The sequence below is a fragment of the Typopeltis vanoorti genome, chromosome 8, assembly GCF_054136105.1.
Source record: "Typopeltis vanoorti isolate ZY-2024b chromosome 8, IOZ_Tvanoo_1.0, whole genome shotgun sequence".
In the NCBI taxonomy this organism is placed as follows: Eukaryota; Metazoa; Arthropoda; class Arachnida; order Uropygi; family Thelyphonidae; genus Typopeltis; species Typopeltis vanoorti.
The window spans coordinates 68,355,203-68,375,927 of NC_143556.1; the positions used below are offsets into that span (position 1 = coordinate 68,355,203).

The 20,725-nt window shown below is 34.2% G+C and overlaps 1 protein-coding gene across 4 annotated transcripts in view; it reads left to right on the forward strand.

The window, feature by feature from the left end:
- The window catches only part of LOC150104072 (CUGBP Elav-like family member 1), a 579,257-nt gene that overhangs the window by 272,916 nt on the left and 285,616 nt on the right, over positions 1-20,725 (forward strand). For all 4 annotated transcript variants that reach the window (XM_090397270.1, XM_090397273.1, XM_090397272.1 and 1 more), the window contains one exon: positions 14,737-14,808. In XM_090397270.1, the coding sequence (XP_090253396.1) occupies positions 14,737-14,808 (72 nt within the window). The remainder of the gene's footprint in view (positions 1-14,736; positions 14,809-20,725) is intronic.

Sequence of the window (20,725 nt, forward strand, 5' to 3'; positions counted from 1 at the left end):
CATGAAACTCTCTGATTCCAATCTTTGAGTTTCTTATTCGGTTTTAAAACAATGTGGGGTTTAATATCCCCTTAATTTAAACAATGTTTATATCGCTGAAATGAAGCCTATTGGCTCTTTATATTTAAGTAATTTATGTTTCTATTTTTTAATTTTTTCTATTACTGGTTCTTGGTTTAATTCTTTCATAATATCTTCATTTCTTTTGTGATCAAATAGGGTATACTTTGCAGTTTTTCTCATAAACTTCATTTCTGCTGTTGTTAATCTTTGTCTTTTTTTTTTCTTATCCAGATTTCGCTTCCATACATTAAGACTGGTAGGGCTAATGTATTGTATACTTTTAGCCTGGTTTGTTTTTGAACTAGGTTTGGTTTAAATATAGAATTAATTACACCTGTTATTTTTAAATATTTTGCAATTTTTACATTTATATCTTTTTCATTTTCATATGTGATCATACATCCTAGGTAGTTAAATGAATTCACCTGTTCTAAGATCTTGTTATCTATTACTATTTTAGTTCTTGCTGGATCTTGTCCTTTAATGGCCATAGTTTTTGATTTTTCTGTTGATATTATCATACCATAATCTTTGGATATCTTATTTAGATCTAAAATAGCTTTCTGTAAGTTATCTTCAGAATTTGTAATTATTATTTGGTCGTCGGCAAAGAGGAGAGTGTTTAAGTTAACTGTAGGAGAAAGTTTAATTCCTTGATGCAAATTTGTATTCCATTTTATTATTATTTCATTTAAGTAGATATTAAAAAGAGTTGCTGAGAGGGGACATCCCTGTCGGAACCCCTTGGTTTATCTCTCTCGTATATGATAGCTCGTGATTTAATCTTATTTGTATTTGATTATTTTCATATATACTTGTGATAGCTTTTTAGGATATTGTTTGGTATTTGTTTTTCTTTTAATATGTTAAATAATATGTTTATTTTAACTTTGTCAAATGCTTTTTCAAAGTCAATAAATGCAATATGTGTTTCTAAATTGTATTCTCTTCTTTTCTCTATTATTAATTTTAGGCAAAAGGCTGGGTCTATACATGATCGTCCTTTTCTAAATCCATTCTGTACTTCTAGAATAAAGTTTTCGGAATATTTCATTAGTTTGTTATTTAATATTCTGCTATATATTTTGTAACAGGAATTTAGTATACTGATACCTCTATAGTTTTTAGGGTCATCTCTATTACCTTTTTTAAAGATAGGAATCACAATTGCTTTTTTCCATTCTATTGGGTGGATACCAGTTGAGTAAATTTTATTTAAAAATAATAAGAGTCTTTCTTTGAATCTTGTTCCTGCGTATTTATATAGTTCTGAACCTAGCTTATCTTCTCCAGGTGATTTTCCGTTTCTTGTTTCTTTCAGGCTGATTTCTAATTCTTCTTTAGTTATTTCATTTTCATTAATTGTTTGCCAGTTGTCTTTTTTAAAATATTTGTCTGTCCACAGTTCTGTGTAGTAGTTTAGAAATTCTAATTTGAATTCAGTGTTTAATTTTATGTTTTCTTTGGTATCTGCATTTAAGTGTTTCAAAATCTTATATACATTGGATCTTATTTTATATAAATCATGTTCTAAATTAGAAACAAATTTGTTTCATGATTCTCGTTGTCTTTTTCTGACTTCTCTTTTAGCTATGGCTCTTATTCTTTTATATTCTATTTCATCTTCTAATCTTTTACTGCTTAACCACTGCTTTTGTGATAGGCTTCTTTTTTCTTTTTGATTATTTCTTTGATTGTATCATCCCAGATCTTCAGTATTTTTCTTTTATTGAATGTTTTGGTCTTTCCTAAGCTTTTATTTGCTGCTGCATTTAGTATTGTTTTTATATTAAGCCATTCTATTTCTATTTCTTCATTTTGTTTTATTTTATCTTATTTTATATATTGTTTAATTCTTTGTTCATATAGCCATTGTACATTTGTGTCATTCATTAGTCTATTTTTATAAACAAATGTTTCAATTTTTCTTTTTGTTCTTGTTACTTGTAGCCATTTATTAAATAAATTAAGATTTACCAGGTGGTAATCTTAATTTTATTTTAACAAGGAAGTGGTCACTGCTTATTTCATATCCTCAGTGAACTCTAACATCTAGTGAAAATTTTGATGTCTTTTCATTTAATATGAAGTAATCTAATATTGATTTCCATCCTCTTGCTCCCCAAGTATATTTATGTATGTCTTTATGTTTATAGAAGGAATTCATTATTTTTAGGTTATTATAAACTACAAAGTCAATCAATTTTTTACCATTTCTGTTTAGAGTGTGTTCTCCATGTATTCCTATATTATTATTAATTTTCGTGTTTCCAATTCTTGCATTTAAGTCTCGTGCTATAATTATGTAATCATTTTTATTTATTTTATTATATATGTTTTGTAGCTGATTATAAAATCAATATTATCCTGTTCTCTTCCTATAAATTACAAGTGTGCTAATTTTTCAAATAAAAAGAACTGCTTAAAAATTATTTCTTCATGAATATTTCAAGTCTGTCGTTCCTGAATTGAAGAGACAATCTAACTAATGGCACCATTCAGGAACACCCTTTACTAAACGACTTTGCCACGGACCCAGCAAAGTTAGTCATGCTGATAATCACTTACAATATTCAAGGTGTCATTCTTCATCATTCTGTGTCCCAAGGGAAAACTGTTAATGCACAGTACTGTCAAAAATTTTTGCAGTTGCATTTGTTTCTGACCTTAAAAAAAGAAAGCAACTACATTTTTTCATGGGTTCTCTACTGTGTTTTGTGTGCAACAATGCATGATGTTCTGTGTTGCAATTGGTGATGAAGATGTTGGATAGATGGCAATGGGAAGTATTGGACATCCTCCATATGAACCAGATATGACTCTTTGCAACTTTGACTGACTTGTTCCTCAAAATGAAAGAGCCCCCTAAGAGGTCTGCGGTTTCAAGGTGTGCAAAAGGTTCTTTGAGCAGTAGGTTGCACTATCACTGATATCAACAGGTGCAGAACATGCCAGGAGATTATAATTGAAGGGATGTAATTTTATAGACTTGATAAACTATTTTACATTTTGTGCACATGTTGTCACTACTTTATTTATAATCCTGGTATGAAGAGAGAATAATGTGATTCCATATGCCGAGCCTGCAACGAGGCATCAGCGTGCATTCATTTTTAACAACTAGAGGTGAACAGTAATTGTGCAGCACAGCCACTGGTGCATTGACTGACTGAAATTTGTCTGGGAATTAAAGGTCTGCATCTCTCAACGTGTACAATCCATTGCTATGTAAATTTACGTAATGTTTATATCTCAAATAAAGGTTTGAGGTGATGTATAAAAAGTGTTTTTTTTTTCTTAAAAAACTAAGTTTTTTTAATACATATTTAATGATATTTTTTAGTAATGTTGCTTACCACAGCACATACCCACCATACACTACTGTTTTTCCAGGTTTAGCAATTTAGATTTTGAGGAGATATTATTATTACGTGATACCTCCAGGCAGTTCAAAGACTCTTCGAGGAAGGGCACGTACTCTACAACTCTCCGTCTCCACCACTCGATCCATCAACTACAGCGAACCGCATCATCTACACCAGCTCCATCTACTGCCCACTGCCTCCACTAATATTTTCATAGACAATCACAAACATCTATGCCCAAAGCAGGATTTGAACTTGCGGCCTTTTGGCTGGAGAGTGAATACGCTGACCACTCGACCAACCAGGCTGGCAATATGCCAATTAGAACATATCAAGGATTCATTGTAAAAATTATGGAAACAACTACTGTGTTAGAGAAAAACTTCAGTTTTATATAAACCAAAATCACTCAATGTTTCAACCTTCACATTAAGGTCATCATCTGGAGTATACACATATATACAAAGAAACAAGCTGCACTACAATCTACATGGTATGCTAAAGTTACATTGATTTTCTCAACCATTTAAAAGTACTGCCCTGACCCTAACTGTTTGGTTGCAAACAGTTAGGGTCAGGGCAGTACTTTTAAATGGTTGAGAAATGGCTGTCTATTTGGTTGCAAAAATAAATGAAGCTATATTGTAACATAATTGCTTAGAGTCCTAAAATCAAGGTTTGCTGAAAAACTTGAAGAACAAAGAGGACTAAATTTGTACCATACAAATTCTTGGGATTTTTATTCCACCATTATTGTTAAGATTAGGATGGTTTTCTTTAAATTTGCATTCATACCAGGTTTTTGTATGATGTAAAGAACAGGTACTTTTCCAATCAATTTGGTGTATGGTCTTAAGAGTGTGATATATGATGCATGCCTCACCAAAATTATTAAATTTAATGTGTTATGTTCTTTTTTATGGATGGGGGTTGTATGTACAGTTTCCCCAATATAAGGTAAGTTACAAGTGAAATATATACAATAAACTACACGGTGAGCCAGTTGGGGGGGAGAATATCCTTAGAACAGTTGAATATGTTTTTTAATTTTATTGGTGGTTTAAAAGTGGTAGAAACAAGCACTGATGACAGCACAGTGGTAAAAAACACTGACCAGGCATGCAGTCAGGAACACACATCATTATTTGAAGTAGAAAATGCCATCAAAGGCTTGAAATGTGGAAAGGCAGCAGGAGTAGATGATATTCGACCAGAAATGCTGAAGTATGGTGGTATAAGAGTCTTACAGTGGCTACACTGCATAGTTCAGAAAGCCTGGACAGAGGGACGAATTCACGATGATTGGAGTAGAGCTCTCATAGTACCCATATATAAAAAGGGAAATAAAACTGAATGTGAGAATTACAGAGGTATTTCCCTACTGAGTGTTCCTGGCAAGATCTATGCAAGTATACTTGAGAAACGAGTGAGAAGAATTGTGGAAGAAAAGCTTGGTGAAGAACAAGCTGGATTCAGGCCAAATAGAGGATGTCAGGATCAGATCTTCACTTTACGACAAATAGTGGATAAAGCATGGGAATATAACAAGGATCTGTATTTAAGTTTTGTCGATTTGGAAAAGGCATATGACAAGGTGCCAAGAGAGAAGCTATTCAATACACTGCAGTTATATGGTGTTAAAGGGGCATTATATCAAGCAATATTTAGTCTTTATTTGAGTTGTAAGTCAGCAGTTAGAATTGAAGGAAGTACAGGAAGATGGTTTAATGTTAAATCTGGTGTGAGACAAGGATGTACATTATCCTCTCTTTTATTCATTATTTATATGGATCACATTATGAAGGAAAGTGGTATTAAACATGATATCAAAATTGGAGATGTTAATGTCAGTTCTTTGCTTTATGCAGATGATGTTATACTTCTAAATAAATCCGCTACAAGTCTGCAAGATTCTCTGACTAAATTGAATAACTGTTGTAATAGATATGGTATGAAGGTCAGCAATAAAAAGACAAAGACAATGAAAATAGGCAGAATCATTGAAAATGTCAACTGTGTTGTGAATGGAGAACCTGTGGATCAAGGAAAACATTTCAGCTACTTAGGCACGATTTTTACTGAAGATGGTAAATTAAATATAGAAATAGACAACAGAATCAGAAAAGCTGGTATGGTGGGAAGTCAATTGAATAAATTCATATGGAATAAGAGAGAAATTAGTCTGAACACTAAATTAGCTGTATACAAAACAGTTCAAACCAGTTTTAACTTATGGATCTGAGAGCTGGGTCAGAAGTAAAACACTTGACCAAAGACTAGAGACCGCAGATATAAGAGTCCTGAGAAAGATTATAGGCATGAAGAGATGGCATCGATGGCAATATCTTATTAAAAACGAGGATATTAGGAAAGAACTTGACATTGTCAGCATCCAGGAATGCGTTAGCAGAGCTAATCTCAGGTGGTATGGTCACTTAAACAGAATTGGTGAAGAAAGATTAGCAAAACAAGTGTTCTCTGCCAGGTTGGCAGCAAAATGACCCAGAGGAAGACCAAGATATAGGTGGATTGATACGGTACAAAGTGTCTTAGATGATAGAAATATAAGATCTGATAATGTTGGAGTCTTGTCAAGTAACAGACTGATTTGGAGGATAATTGTAGATAGGAAGTTAGTAATGATGTAATTTTTTTCATGTAGTACTATCATATCCTGTACACCCCTTGAGGGTACATGGCAGGAATTTGATGATGATGGTGTAGAATTCTATTTATTTTTTCTGATAACCGTTTAATGTATGGAATATCTATGGTTTTACTGTAATGTATATTACATGTATTTTTTTATGAACAACTTGTTGTACATGGACAAAGAGAGCCGTAATGTCAGATGGAAATTTGTTCTGTAAGAGAAGAATTGTGTCACTGATTGGGACTTTTGTGAAAAGGGCAGAAACTCAAAACTCACTAATAAATCATCTTTGCCAAGTGTTATGTTTTTAATTCCGTTTATGAAGAGTTGGGTGTTCTTTTTATATGAGGGGGGAATGACCTTCCAACCCCTTTAGTGTTGACGCTAATTTCTTCGCTAGGTGATAATTTGGACTGTCTAAACCTTCATCTATTGGCTGAAGTGGAATATTATGTTTGTGTACTTTGAGAACATTGTATATTCTGGGAGAACTGGCGTAATGGGGTAATAGTTATTTAACAGTGTCCGATGGGCAAGAAGTGACAGACTTAAATAATTCACAGTTTTTTTCTTAATCCTGTTAGTCGGATTATAGTTCACAAGTTGATGAGTGCTGTAATCAGAGACTAGTTGATTCATCTGATAAATGTAAGTTGATCTGTTAAGGAGGACCGTGGCATTACCTTTGTCCGATTTTGTAACAGTTATATCCTGATTAGCTTTTAATGACTTGACTGCTGCTAGTTCTATTTTTAAGATTGCTACATAATGGCCTTCTTTTTCTTGTAAACAGGCTTATATGTTGGTTATGTATTACTAAATCACTTAAGGAATTGAACAACATAGATACGAATATAAATTAAATTACACTTTAATAAATATTTCCGATATTTGAGCAACGTCACGTTGCCATTTTCAAAAGGAACTTATAAAAAAAGACACGTGCATTGTAGGCAATACAACACAGTAACTGAGAATGAAGAGATGAAGCTATTGTTCTCCTAAAAGTCCTGATGGTGCCCTCTAACTGGCTAAGTAGGTGTTCTTGGCCATTGGGCTGAAGGTCTGCTGATGTAAGCCTCCCAAATTTGGGGCAGTCGCATACAACCAAATTTGTTGAGGTGTGGAGAGTTTCTTAGGGCCGAGGCTGATTCCATAAATAGTCTTTCGAATTTGTATTTGCTACTGTGTATTACTGTAACTTTCTTCCACTGTATTCTGTGGCGTGTATTCAGAGCATGGTCTGCCAGAATGGCTGTACTTGTGAAAACGCATGTAGTCCTTGTGTTCAGAAATTCTGATATTCGCAGTCCTGCCTGTTTGGCTAAAGTAAGACAGTTTACAACTGCAAGGGTCCTGGTATACACCAGCTAGGTCTAGTGGAAGTGATTGGTCTTTGGTGGGGCGGATGAGGGATGCCAATTTTTTGTAAGGCCTGTAACAGGAGGTCAGGTCATGTTTTTTTAAGATTTTGGTAATGATGGTGATGGATTTAGAGTAATTCTTGTTGGGGGGTGTGGGGGGAGCTGTGGTTTGTAGGTTTTAATATTTTTTTATTTTTTGGGCGGGGGGTAGCCATTGGCTGAGAAAGTGTTGAGGATGTGATTTAGTTCAGTGTTTAGGGCCATGTCGTTAGAACAGATTAGTTTAGCCCTGTTGTATAGTGTTTTCACCACTCCATATTGTTGTGAGGACTTTTAGGAGAATAGCTTCATCTCTTCATTCTCAGTTACTCTGTTGTATTGCCTACGTGCACATGCTTTTTTTGTAAGTTCCTTTTGAAAATGGCAACGTGACATTGCTGAAATATTGGAAATATTTATTAAAGTGTAATCTAATTTATATTCGTATCTACGTTGTTCAATTCCTTAAGTGATTTAGTAAGGCTTTCTTTTTATTCGAAACATTGCTGGTTTTTGAACAAATTTTATCAGCTATATTATTTGGAAGAGACTTAATGCTTCTTTCTATGTTGTATATAATATCCAGTTTATTAACAGTTCTAGGTGCTTCTGCAAAGTTTAGTTTAAGCCTTTATTAAGTAATGAAAGTTAACCATTATGTAGTGTGTGGCTAGATAGGTTGCTTACATGAACATTGCCTGCATGTTGTTAGTCGTCCCTCATCTCACTTATTTCTTGTTTACTGTTAGAGTTATTAGTCGGAGAAGAGATATCCTGATTGGTTAGATACCTGTGATTGGCATTCACATTTTGCTGTTGTTTTAAAAGATGAAATTTAGCTTTAAGTTTTTTTTCATTACTTTCCAGAATTTGTTTAGCTGAATTATCAGTGTTTCTTTCAATCACATTCAAAATATCTGGAATCCTTTAACTAGAGAGTTCAGATTATAAATTTAAAACTTGATTTTGGGTCATTGCTAAGTTTTTGCAGACTGTCTGAATTTGTTCCTGAAATATTGCTTTCTCTGTATGAGCATAGATATGAAGTGCTTTTGGGGAAAGTAAATTTCTTTTTCAGCTTGATGCTGTTAGGAATAAGATAGCTGTCTCTGCACATCTTCAAAAAAGCCAGCTGATTGATCAAAAATGAAACATGTATCTTTAGCTTACTGCAATAATTGCATTGTTTGTGAGTCAAATCTCCATGGATTATGAGAAGGTCATTCCCCTCCTATATAAAAAACAGACAACACTTCATTCATTATTGATAATGATGATCAAGTATTTAACAAACTTTTTATTTATTATTATTATTAATAATATTTATTTGTGTTATCTGAAAAGTCTGTAATAATTGGTATACAGATCACTAGTCGATTGAAATGTTGGTGAGATCGTTAGCTTGCTTTGATGCACTTTGTTTCTTGAAATCAGGCTCAAAATATGCAAGATACAGTCTTAAATCCAGAGTTGCATTAATTTTGTTGTGGTACTTATTTTTTTATGAAGGTGTAAGAAGAAAAAGCTCTCTCTCTCTCCACTAATTCAGTATTAGTAAATGGCAAGAGATATTTGAGAGCCTTCTCACTGACATCTACCCAGAAGGTAATAAGATGCTTTCTTTTAAAATCAGAATTTAAAGAAGAATCGGTTGAAAGTTCGATTAACTACTCTTTTTCATTGATTGATAGTTTAACTTCTTTAAAGAATTCTTCATTGAAGAGATCTGCAATCCAATTGTTTTCTTTTCCATGTTGAGGAAAGTACTTATAAAAGGACACTTCGAGACCTTCCGAATGACTTAAAATATTTTCTTTCAAATTTCACGTGCAAGTCATTCTCAGATAAGAAGTTGTGCAGAGTTTCAAAAACCTCAGGCTGAACTCTTTCAATACACGCTTTCCAAATGTCCAGTTTTTTAATCATTGACTCAATTTTATCAGTTACTTTGAACATAGTGATTGAGCTGGTTTGAAGTCCCAAGTTGAGTTTGTTTATTTCTAGAAAAATATCTGATAAATACACAAGACTTTGAAGCCAAAACTAATGTTAGTTAGTTTTGAAGTGTCTCCATTAGCGGTGATTCAAACTTAACATTTATTGTTCCATAACTAAAGTTTTGCATTTTGTTTGCTTGTTTTTCAGCCATTACTGATTATTTTTCGTGTACCCTTGAACGGCCCAGCATGTACCCCTGGGGGATACGTGTACCACCAGTTAGGAACCGATGCTCTAGATCAGCGGTTCCCAACCTTTTTCGAGTCGCGACCCCATTTTATAGAGGCAAAGTGACCCCACGACCCCGATATATTAAAAATAGGCTTTTTAATAGGGTAAATGAAAACACATCGAAAATAGATTTTTCAGTATAATATAATTCAAAATAATGTTAACTTACGACATATTTAATGCGATGATTGCAATTGTAACTCATTTACAAGCTTAAAAATTCGTAGTCGAGTTTTCATTAATGCCAACCTCATATCGTTCTCAACATTTATTCTGTTTTTTGTTTTGGTTTTCAATTGGAGAAGTGTTGAAAATCCACTCTCGCAGAGATATGTAGAAACAAAGGGGAGTAAAACTCAAAACGCAAGCATGGTGACATTATGATATGACCGATACATAGCACACCAGAATCGTTTCGCAGATCCAAGAATTCATCTTGTACTTCATTGGGGATGCTGGCGAGATCAAGGGAAGCAGAGAACAGATATCGTGCCAGTGCAGCAGCTTCTTCTGTCAGCTCAGGAAATAACGCTGGAGTTCGTTTTCAAGAGAATCGAGATGCCCAGTATTCTCTTCTTTCAAATTGCCATTTATTTCACCTTCAGTTTCGTCTACCATGCTTCACAGTTTCTCAAACATGGTAATGTTTCCTAGATTAACTTTTCTTTGCCAGTTCTGGAGTTTGGATATAAATGCCCTGAGATTATCCTGAAATTCGATAATTGTTGTTTCCTTTCCTTGGAGTTTCTGGTTAAGCCTATTTTGCTGTTCTAATATGTCTGCCAGGTAAGCAATTCTTCTCAACCAAGCTTCATCATTAAAATAGGCCACAAGTTCATGTTTCCCTTGTACTTCCAGGAATAACTTGATTTCTTCTTTCAACTCGAAAAAACGATTGACCACATTTACTTTTGATAACCATCGTACAGCAGTATAGAAAAAAAGAACCTCATGATCAGCATTCATGTCTTTACACAGCTGTTTAAAGTTTAAACAGACGGCTGTTAAGAGCTCCAGATTTGATGTAATTTACAATTTTGATCACCGAATCAAGTGCTTCTTGCAGCAGAGCTGGAAGAGTCTTACAGACAAGAGCATATCGGTGAATCATGCAGTGGATTTCCTTTGCTTGGGGGGAGCAAGTTCTTTTACTCTTTTCTGAAAACCAGACTTAGACCCTAGCATAGCTGGTGCACCATCCGTACAAACCCCACAGACGTTTTTCCATTCTAGTCCTCCAGTCACAAAAAAGTTATTTATCTTCTCCATAATATCTATTCCTTTTGTAGCAGTTTCAAGTACACTACAAAATAGTGACTCTTCTTTGATGCCTTCTGAATGAATATATTTCACGAAGACAAGCAACTGAGAACATGAGCTTACGTTAGTTGACTCATCTACTTGAAAAGAAAACAATGGTGAAACTTTGATTTCATTCAAAATCTGCTCTTTAATGTCCATGGATATGTCTGCTACATGCCTTTGAATAGTATTTTTAGACAGATATTCGTTGCATGTTCGCTGGAAACCCCAAGAATTAACTTTACCATCTTCAACATGCAGGGTTTTATGAGTGTTTCTCCAATTGTGTGAGGTTTTTTTTGCTTGGCAATGTCCAATGCTACTTCATATGATGCTTGCAGTAATGCTGTCCGTTCTTGATGTAAGATTCCTGTTTGATCAAGTCTCTCACATTTGCAACTAGTTTCACACCAACGAAAAACTCTAAATCCTTTTTAGAATGTTCAAAATGCTTTGTCTGTAAGTGACGTAAGAGTTTTGTTGTGCTGAGTACAACAAAATACCATCATAGACTATGTGCTGAGTCTATGATACCGTCATAGACTCAGTGCTGAGTCTATGACAGTATCATAGACTCAGCACGGAGAACAACTTTGCACAAAACCCATTGTGGCTTCACTATTCCATTGTTAATCAAGTAAGTAAAGCCATATTTCAAAAAATCTTCTGAATATTTACGTTTTCTTTCCATGGGGAGGGATTTCTAAAAAACATAAAAATATATATTTGAAACAGTTTAGATAATATAATACAAATGTGCACAAATAATGAAACAAAACAGTTCAAATAATTATTAAAAGTAAAGGTAAAGCAAAAACATTTATTTGAACTTTAACACTTAAGATCTCAATTAATTAGCAAAAAAACTGGCTAAAATAACCATTTATTTTATTGAATTTATAAGAAATACTATTGAAGACTTATGTGAAACATTTATTTCAAAAAAATATTTTCAAATGTACACTGTAAATCAAATACTGTTGAATCCACATCCATAAATATTACTGGCAGTTATTTTAGTTACAAAACAACTACATGAAATTACAATTACCTAATTTAAATGTCTGCTTTTGTGTGATAAATGCGAAAATTACGTACCTGGACGTTAAGTGGTTTTAATTCATAAAAAAATTAAAAATAATTTTGCGTACCTTTCTAAATAGTGTTATCAGGCCACTGGACGATGCCGAGTGAAAAGCCCGATCTGCAGATTATATTTTGATTGAGTTTAGCTACGTAGTCTGGAGCTTTTGGTGCTTCTACTATGGTGTCTGGACCTTACAGCACCGCTTAGCTCGTGGTTGTTTGCTCTTGACTGGTTGCTCTGCTCATGGTTGTTTGCTCTTGACTGGCCAAAGAAGGGAAATAACACGATGAGCTGGGCGTCAGTTTCCTGGAAGCGGGATCATACGATTTATTATATTTCGCAGAATTCGCTGGTATCGAAGAAAAACCATTGCCGCCCCCAAGAAACAAGGCTAGGCACTCAGCGTGCACATATCACTAAGAATCGACTAATCACAAGCCGAGCCCGCATTCCGTAGAGCCAGTCACTGAACTGTGCATGAACCTGGACCTCACAACAAGTTAACCTGATGAGCGAAAGATCGTTACACATTTACGCAAACAAATCTCTGTGCAGGACGCAATGCTGTGATTTTTTGTTTTCCCTTTTTAAAATTTTCATAGCTCACCACTGCTCGGCGACCCCACAGAAAACCCTTCGCGACTCCATTTGGGTCGTGACCCATGGGTTGGGAACCGCTGCTCTAGATGATGACATTAATGTGAAGGTCGAAACATCGAGTGATTATTTTGGTATTTATTAAACTAAAGTTTTTCTGTAACATGATAGTTGTTTCCATAATTTTTACAATGAATTCTGATCACCATGTAACCATGAAGGAAAGGATGTTGAGAATGAAAGAAAGCATGAATCAGGGCTGGCAGCACATGCAACTAATACAAAACATCTAGTAGAAATGGCAAACAAACTGAAATGATGAAATATCCTGTACTGTGTAACAAAAATGAAGGGATGATATTACATGAAATCTGGTCTTCCTTAATCCATCACGACACACTTTTATCTTCCAGCAGTATATACTGCAACTTAGGAACCAGCATAACAGCGAATGCACGCTTTTCATTGTTTAAATGTTTTCAAATATTACTAGAAATGTTAACCGTTATTGCTTTGCTTGCAGTTATTTTTTCTTTAATTTATTCATGCTCATTTCCTGTTAAAGTGAAACAAAGTTATTTCACAAATCTAGTCAAATTAAAACATAATTTCTTTTTGACTTCTTTGTGAGTGGTTTAATAGTGGAAAATAGTGATTTTAATATGTCCTTCCTCCACAGAAATCCCCACAATGAGATATCTTGATAATGTTAAATTAAAGATGCCCAGATATTATATTCTTGATTTAATACTTTATCCAAGCTTAAACAAACAAAGTTTGCACGTGAGGCATCTTTAATTTATAGTATATCCAAGTGGAAAAACTTTCAACATCTATCTCTAATCCAGAGTATTTTAGTAATAAGGTGTGACACCTTTTTGGCTACTTGTACATGGAAATATTACTTCAATCTTGGTAACACTTCTGGGTTTGGCTCCCACTGATGAGACCTCAATAAAGGTTGAAACCGGTCTGAGATTATGCATTATACATGTCCATAAGGATATGTGCTTTGCATTATGGGATATTAAGGCAAGTGACGTGAAGTTATTAGCCTCTATTTATGATTTGCCCAGTTGTGAAGTTACTTCACATGCAAACTTTGTTTGCTTACACTTGGTTAAGGGATTAAACCAAGAATATAATTTCTTGGCATCTTGATAATGTTTTTAGATGTGACATGATTACTACAGAAAGCATAAAAATATATTTAGTATAACATGTAATGATTAAAGAGTTGATATGAAAATAAGAATTCCAAGTATTACAAAATGAGATTCTGATGAAAATGATTCTTAATATATAAAATTACAAGAATGGTGTTTTACATAGAATAATTTAGTTGCTGTCCATCGGAGGGAAATACTTACTAATAATTTTTCTCTTGCTTCTATTTCCAAGTTGTTTCACTTGAGCCTGTTTAGGCTAGTGTTATCCATTCACTAACAAACTGATAGTGACAGATGTATAATAAATTATGTGAATACATTTGTATAGAGAGAAATAGAAAAAACATCTATTTAGGATGGAAAGATATCAGCTACCAAAAGAAGTGGATAGATATAGACCAAAGGGAAAGAGAGAGAGAGAAAGAGGAAGACCAGCGGCAAGATAGAAAACAGGCAAATACTTAATCCTTGAAGAGAAGATGAAGAAATACATTCGTTCATTCTCAAACTGATTCCCAGGATGACAGAAATCATGCTATCTCCATCTAAAACACACACACACACACACTAGTCTAAGAGATCTTGAGAAAGATTTTTAAAATTATTCTAATTGCAGTTGAAAGATGGAACTTTTCAATCATCTGACATATAGTGAAACCATTGAACCAGATAGGTATTCCTGGAATGGAAATGATTTCCATCCATGGATGCCTTTTGTTTTATTCTATTTCCCAAACCAGATGTTTATTATTTTCATGTATTTTTAAGTTGTTTTTAATAATGATACCATTTTTTTAGTCCATGTTGCTTGACATTTCCAGTTTTTGTATAGATGTTGTTTTCAGTAATTTAGCAAATTTTATTTCAGGGGTAAACTGTTTAAGTGTACAACAGTTAGCAACATTAGCTGCAGCTCAGGCCTCAACAAATGGAAATGCAGGTACATCTCCATTTTATAAGTTTTTAAATACTATTCATTATAAATTAACTCAAATGTAATACTGTAGTTAATGTTATAGGATTCACTAAATTATGGAGCTCTTTCAAAGCTGCGAAATAGTAGCATCATTTTGATACTTGCATATAAACATCTATATTCATGATTATGCCTGTGATGAGTATGCTAGGTAGGATATTTAATATTCATTTGAATGTTTGTAAATCCATATTTAAATTATCATTTGGATTTGAGTTTTTCTTGCATTGCAAAAGAAACCAGGAGATTTTCAATTAACATGAACTTTGAAACTTGATCTTGCATGATATCAACTGGTATTAATTTGTGCAGGTATTTTAAATGGTTTTAATTTATATATGCAGATAACCTTTAAAGAATCAGTTTGCTTAAGCAAATTGATGTAATGACAGTTTATATAAAATATTGGTATGCTCATTTCATGTTACCCTATTTAATTTTTTTAATGGGGCTATCAAATTACATTTTAATATCAACCATAAATGTGCTAACAAAAATAACTAACACTTGGATTATAGGTCGTAATTGTTATTTAATTAAACCTACTAGTTTTGCCATATATGCTAGTGGCTTCATCTGTGTTAGGAAGAACAAACAAATATACAGTAAGCAGTAAATAGGAATCATTACATAACTAAAAACCAAATATGTAGGAACCGTTACACAAAAATAAAAGTTAAACCAGAAACACACGGAGAGTGGAAGCTGTCACGGCTCAGTCATTGTTCAGCAGCATGCATGATAGCTTGCAGAAAAATTAAAGTCCGATATCTAATAAGTGACTTCCAAATTTGCATAAAATCATGCTTTGGTTTCCGTTGAGAGTGTCTTGTGAGTAGATTACCATCATATTCTGTTTGATGTCGCAGGTGCTGAAGTTGTCACTTTATTATGTCCAACTATACTTGGGTCTTCCTCCTGTCATCTTGGTATCAAATACCTCTTTTACTAATCTTTCCTCACCCAATCTATTGGTGGTCTCTATTAAGTGCTCTATTCCTAACCCAACTTTCAGATCCACTTAAAACTAGTTTGAACACTGTCTTGTATACTATTAATTTAGTGTTTTGGTTAATTTCTCTCTTATTCCATATAAATTTATTCAACTAGCTTCCTGCCATACCATCTTTGCTTATTTTGTTGTGTATTTCCAAATTTTATTTGCCATCTTCACTAAAAATTCTTCCCAAATAGCCGAAATATTTTACTTGTTCTATGGCTTCTCCAGTGAGAATGCAGCTGAATTTTTCTCTTTCTTCCTATTTTCATAGTTTTGGTCTTTTTATTGCTGATTTTCATGCGAAATTTTTTGTTACAGATGTTATTTGATTTAGAGAATCCTGAAGACTTCACTTGATGTTCCTAGGAGTAAATATCAACTACATAAAGCAAAGAACTAAGTTTGATGTCTCCAATTCTAATATCAGAATTAATACAACTTTTTTTTTCATAATGCAATCCGTATACAGTGTGATCATTAAAGTATCCCTGTTTAAGACCCTTGTGGAGTGCCTTCCAGTGATCCAAATGCTTTGAAACTTTGCAGGAATAAATTGTGCTTCATGCATAAGTGATATATGGGGGGGGGGGGGGTAGTTTCAAAATTCACCACTATGGGTAGTTTGACCTGGCAAAGGTCAAATCAATCAGTTCACAACAAGCGAATGAAGCAGCTACTGCCATTGTGGAACAGGCCATGAATCACAGCATTGGTTCTAATTGTATCAAAACACATGGATGTACTTTACACAATGACCCTGACACAGGAGGCGAGCACTCAGGACTTTGAAACTTGACTTATATTTGCATGAACATTCCTTGCTCATGTGGAGTTGGATGCTGTTTAAGCATCCAACTTAATCTGTTTAATGCTGTTTAAGCATCCAACACGGGCACGCATCCAACATGTGTGCCCGTGGATGATTTTGTGGGGGAAATGCGGCTCACTTTCATCTGAACGGAGCTGTGTATACCCACAATTTGCTAAGTATGAGCTATGCAAAACCCACATGCAATCCAACAAATTCCTTTGCATTCACCCAAAGTTACTGCTTGGTGTTGGTTTACAGCTTCGTTTATCATTGAACCATTCTTCTTTGAAGAAATTCACGAGTTAGGTCCTGTAACCTGCTCAGTTACTGCCAAGAGGTATCGCGATATGATAAACAGTTCTTTTGTGCCACAGCTACAGCAGCACCTGTTTGGATTCAGTCATTTTCATGCAGGATGGGACCTCCACACACATTGGTTGATCTATATACAGGAGGTTGTCCAACAACATTTCATACAAGCTATAGTGATCATCCTTGCGTTTCCTACTGAATGACCACTTCGTTCACCTGATCTGACTCTCTGTGACTTCTGGTTCTGTGGATTTTTCAGAGATGGGCTTTCTCGGGATCATCATGATAACTTTCCACCGCTGAAAGACTACATAGTGCAGCATGTGCACTATGTCAGTTCTGACCAGCTGCATTCTGCTGTTGAACACACTGTGCAAACGATGCAGTTTATGGCATACTGGGAATGGCAGCACAATGAACAGTGCAGCCAGTGATTGAATGATGGAAGTGAATAAAAATGTTATTTATGCTTGTGTCACTTTTTTCCTTCTTACACACACACAGATAAAAATTACTATATCTACTTTCTGTACATCATACAGCATTCCCCCTCCCGATGATGAAATGTGGAACTACAGTTGACCCTTGAACTGCGTGGGTCCACTTATACACGGATTTTTTTTCAATAAGTATGTTGGAACATTTTTTGGAGATTTGCAAAAATTTGAAAAAACTCGCAGACCAACCGAATAACCTAGAAATATCAAAAAAATTAAGAAAAAGTTACGTATGTCATGAATGCATAAAATATGTGTAGATATCTTTTTTATCATTTACTACCATAAAATATACACAAATCTATTATAAAAAATTAAAATTTAACAAAACCTATGCACACAAACACTTACAGACTGTACATGGCACCATTCGCAGTTAACAGAAATGAACATAAGATGCAGTATTAAATCATAACTGCATAAAATTAACTGTTATTAATTAATTATTAAAATGTATTTAATTGATTAGCATGAAATAAAAATTTTATAATGATTCATTCATTAGTTCATAGGCTAGGCTACCTTGAAGCAATGGTATCAATTACACTAGCCTACCATAAATCAGTCATATTGCTGCTTCTTCGTTATCATGCATGGATCATTATACTAGTAAATAAATATGAATTTCTTATTCACATTATCTTTTCATTTTTGATGTCTAGTATTAGTAGTATGTACGTATAACATCTGCAGTGTTTTGTATCATGTAAGACAATACTGATGTAGGTACGGAACAGACAGACAGACCATTCATCTTGTAAACAGACGAAGTAAACTTAAAGTATCAATTAATACAGTACTGTAAATGTATTTTCTCTTCCTTATGATTTTCTTAATAACATTTTCTTTTCTTTTCTCTAGCTTATTTTATTGTAAGAATACAGTATATAATACATATAACATACAAAATATGTGTTGATCGACTGTTTTTTATTGGTAGGGCTTCCGGTCAACAGTAGGCTATTAGTAAAGTTTTGAGGAATCAGAAGTTATGCAGATTTTCTACCGCACGGGAGGGTCAGCACCCCTAAACCCTGTGTTGTTCAAGGGTCAACTGTACTTTTTTTTTTCTCAGATATTGCTTTTGTGTTATGGACAAGGTATTCCTGCAAATTTTGCAGCATTTAAATTATTGGGTGGCATTCCACAAGGCCTTAACACCCCCCCCCCCCCTCCCCAACCGGCCATGACACCTATAGACATCCAGCTAAATTTGGATACAATTCTGTAGCACCTATTGAATAACATGGATAAGAAGTGCAGTTTGGTCTCACTGTTTCATCCATCTCAGACAGCAGGGAGGTTAAACAGGGATACTTTAATTTTGATCACTCTGTAGATGATGAATAAGAGTGGAGATAATGTCGTGCCCCTCATTTTGCATCAAACCACTTCCTGTATTTCCTTCAGTTCTAACTGCTGACTTATAACTTAAATGTAGATCATGTATTGCGCTGTATAATGTTTTGTTTACCTCATATAATCATAGTGTTTTGAAAAGCTTTCATCTGGGCATCTTGTCATATGCCTTTTCCAGATCTGCAAAACAGGCCCATCATATTCCTGTGATTTCTCAACTATTTGTCATAAAGTGAAAATCTGATCTTGACAACCTCCATTTGGCCTGTACCCACCTTGTTCTTTATTCTCTCCTTTTTTTTTATGGATGGGAACTATAAGAACGCTACTCCAATATGCTGGAATTGCCTTGGCTGCAAAACTTTTATACCACCATATTTGATCATTTCTGGTCGAATATCATCTGCTCCAGTTGCTTTTCTATATTTCAATTTTTTTTTTTTTTTTTCAGGCTTTTTCTACCTTAAGTATTGATATATGCTCCTGTTTGCATTGCACTTGAAAATTTTCATGCTGCTTCATCACCACTTGTTTCTTTTAACAGTCTTTCAAAATAATCATCAAGGATATCTTTATCTTCAGTTTTCATTTCAACTTCATCTTTGATTCCTTTTACAGTTCTCTTTCCTTGATTTCTAAGCTTAAGGTGGTAAAATGTTATGCTTCTTACCAGTCTTCCTATGACTTTTGTTTACTTACTTTTACACATTTTAGCTCTTTTACATTTTTCTCTTTATTCTCTTAAGGTGTCTGCCGACTTATCATTGTGAACTTTCAGCAATCTTTTTTTCTTCTCCAGGACTGCTTCTTTAACATTTTGTGTCCACTATGGTGTTCTTGTATAATTGCAGACAACTTTGTCATGTTTATCCCTAGCGGCATCAATGAATGTTTCTTTAGAGTTTGCCACTGAGACTCCAGAGTTTGGTTTTTTTTTTTTTTTTTTTTTTGATTTTTTTTGAACAATGTGATATCCATTTTTATCCTACTTAAACGGTACAGAGAATTTCAAATCCTGTGTACACTTGTATCCTGAACCAGCATGAAGATTATCACTATCAAACAATGACAGTCAATGAGTCTTTTCTTATTTCTTCTCTCCACATGAACTTATGCTCATCTCTCTGTTGGAACATGGTGTTAGTAATGACTAGTCCATACCTTGAGCAGAACTCCAGCAGATACTTGCCATTATTATTAGCTCTGCTCTTTTCTTCAAATATTCTCAAAATGTTTCTCTATGCCAGGTGGGATTCGTTTCCACACTTTGCTGTTTCAGTTTCTTAAAGGACCACTTTTTCCATTTTCTTTATGTTAGCTGCCTGTTCTAATGACTCGAAAAATTCCTCCACTCCTTAGGAGACCTTCTGTAGTGCCTTAGGCATAGATAGGTTTCATTGACAATTTGCAACATGATGAACAAAAATTAAAACTCACTCATTTTCTGAACGATACAATATGCAATATTCAATTAACTCATAGTCACACTGGCATTCATTCTTTGAAAATGAATTCTTGAAATCGTTGTTAAATAGTGTGCGTGCAGCCTTCCTAGGTTTTTTTTAAGAAAGGTGAAGTTGTCCTTTATCTTGAACTTGCAAAATAAACTGAAACAGCATTTGACACAACAGATAATTGCAAGTGTGAAAGCATATTGACTCAGTTCTAGTAGTCTTTGTTTCTCACTTTTCCAGAACTCAGAACTAGCCAAAATTTGATTATTCATGGGAAAACGTTGAAATATGAGGCACATCCAGAAACTAAGTTTTCCATTTGGTTTTAAATGAATGAAATGAAATTACATTTTCAGTATTGTCATAAGTTTACACATACTTTCAGCTTGTTCTCCACGATTAACCCTACACATTGAGACATTCATCATGCAGCATAAGTTTTTGTGTT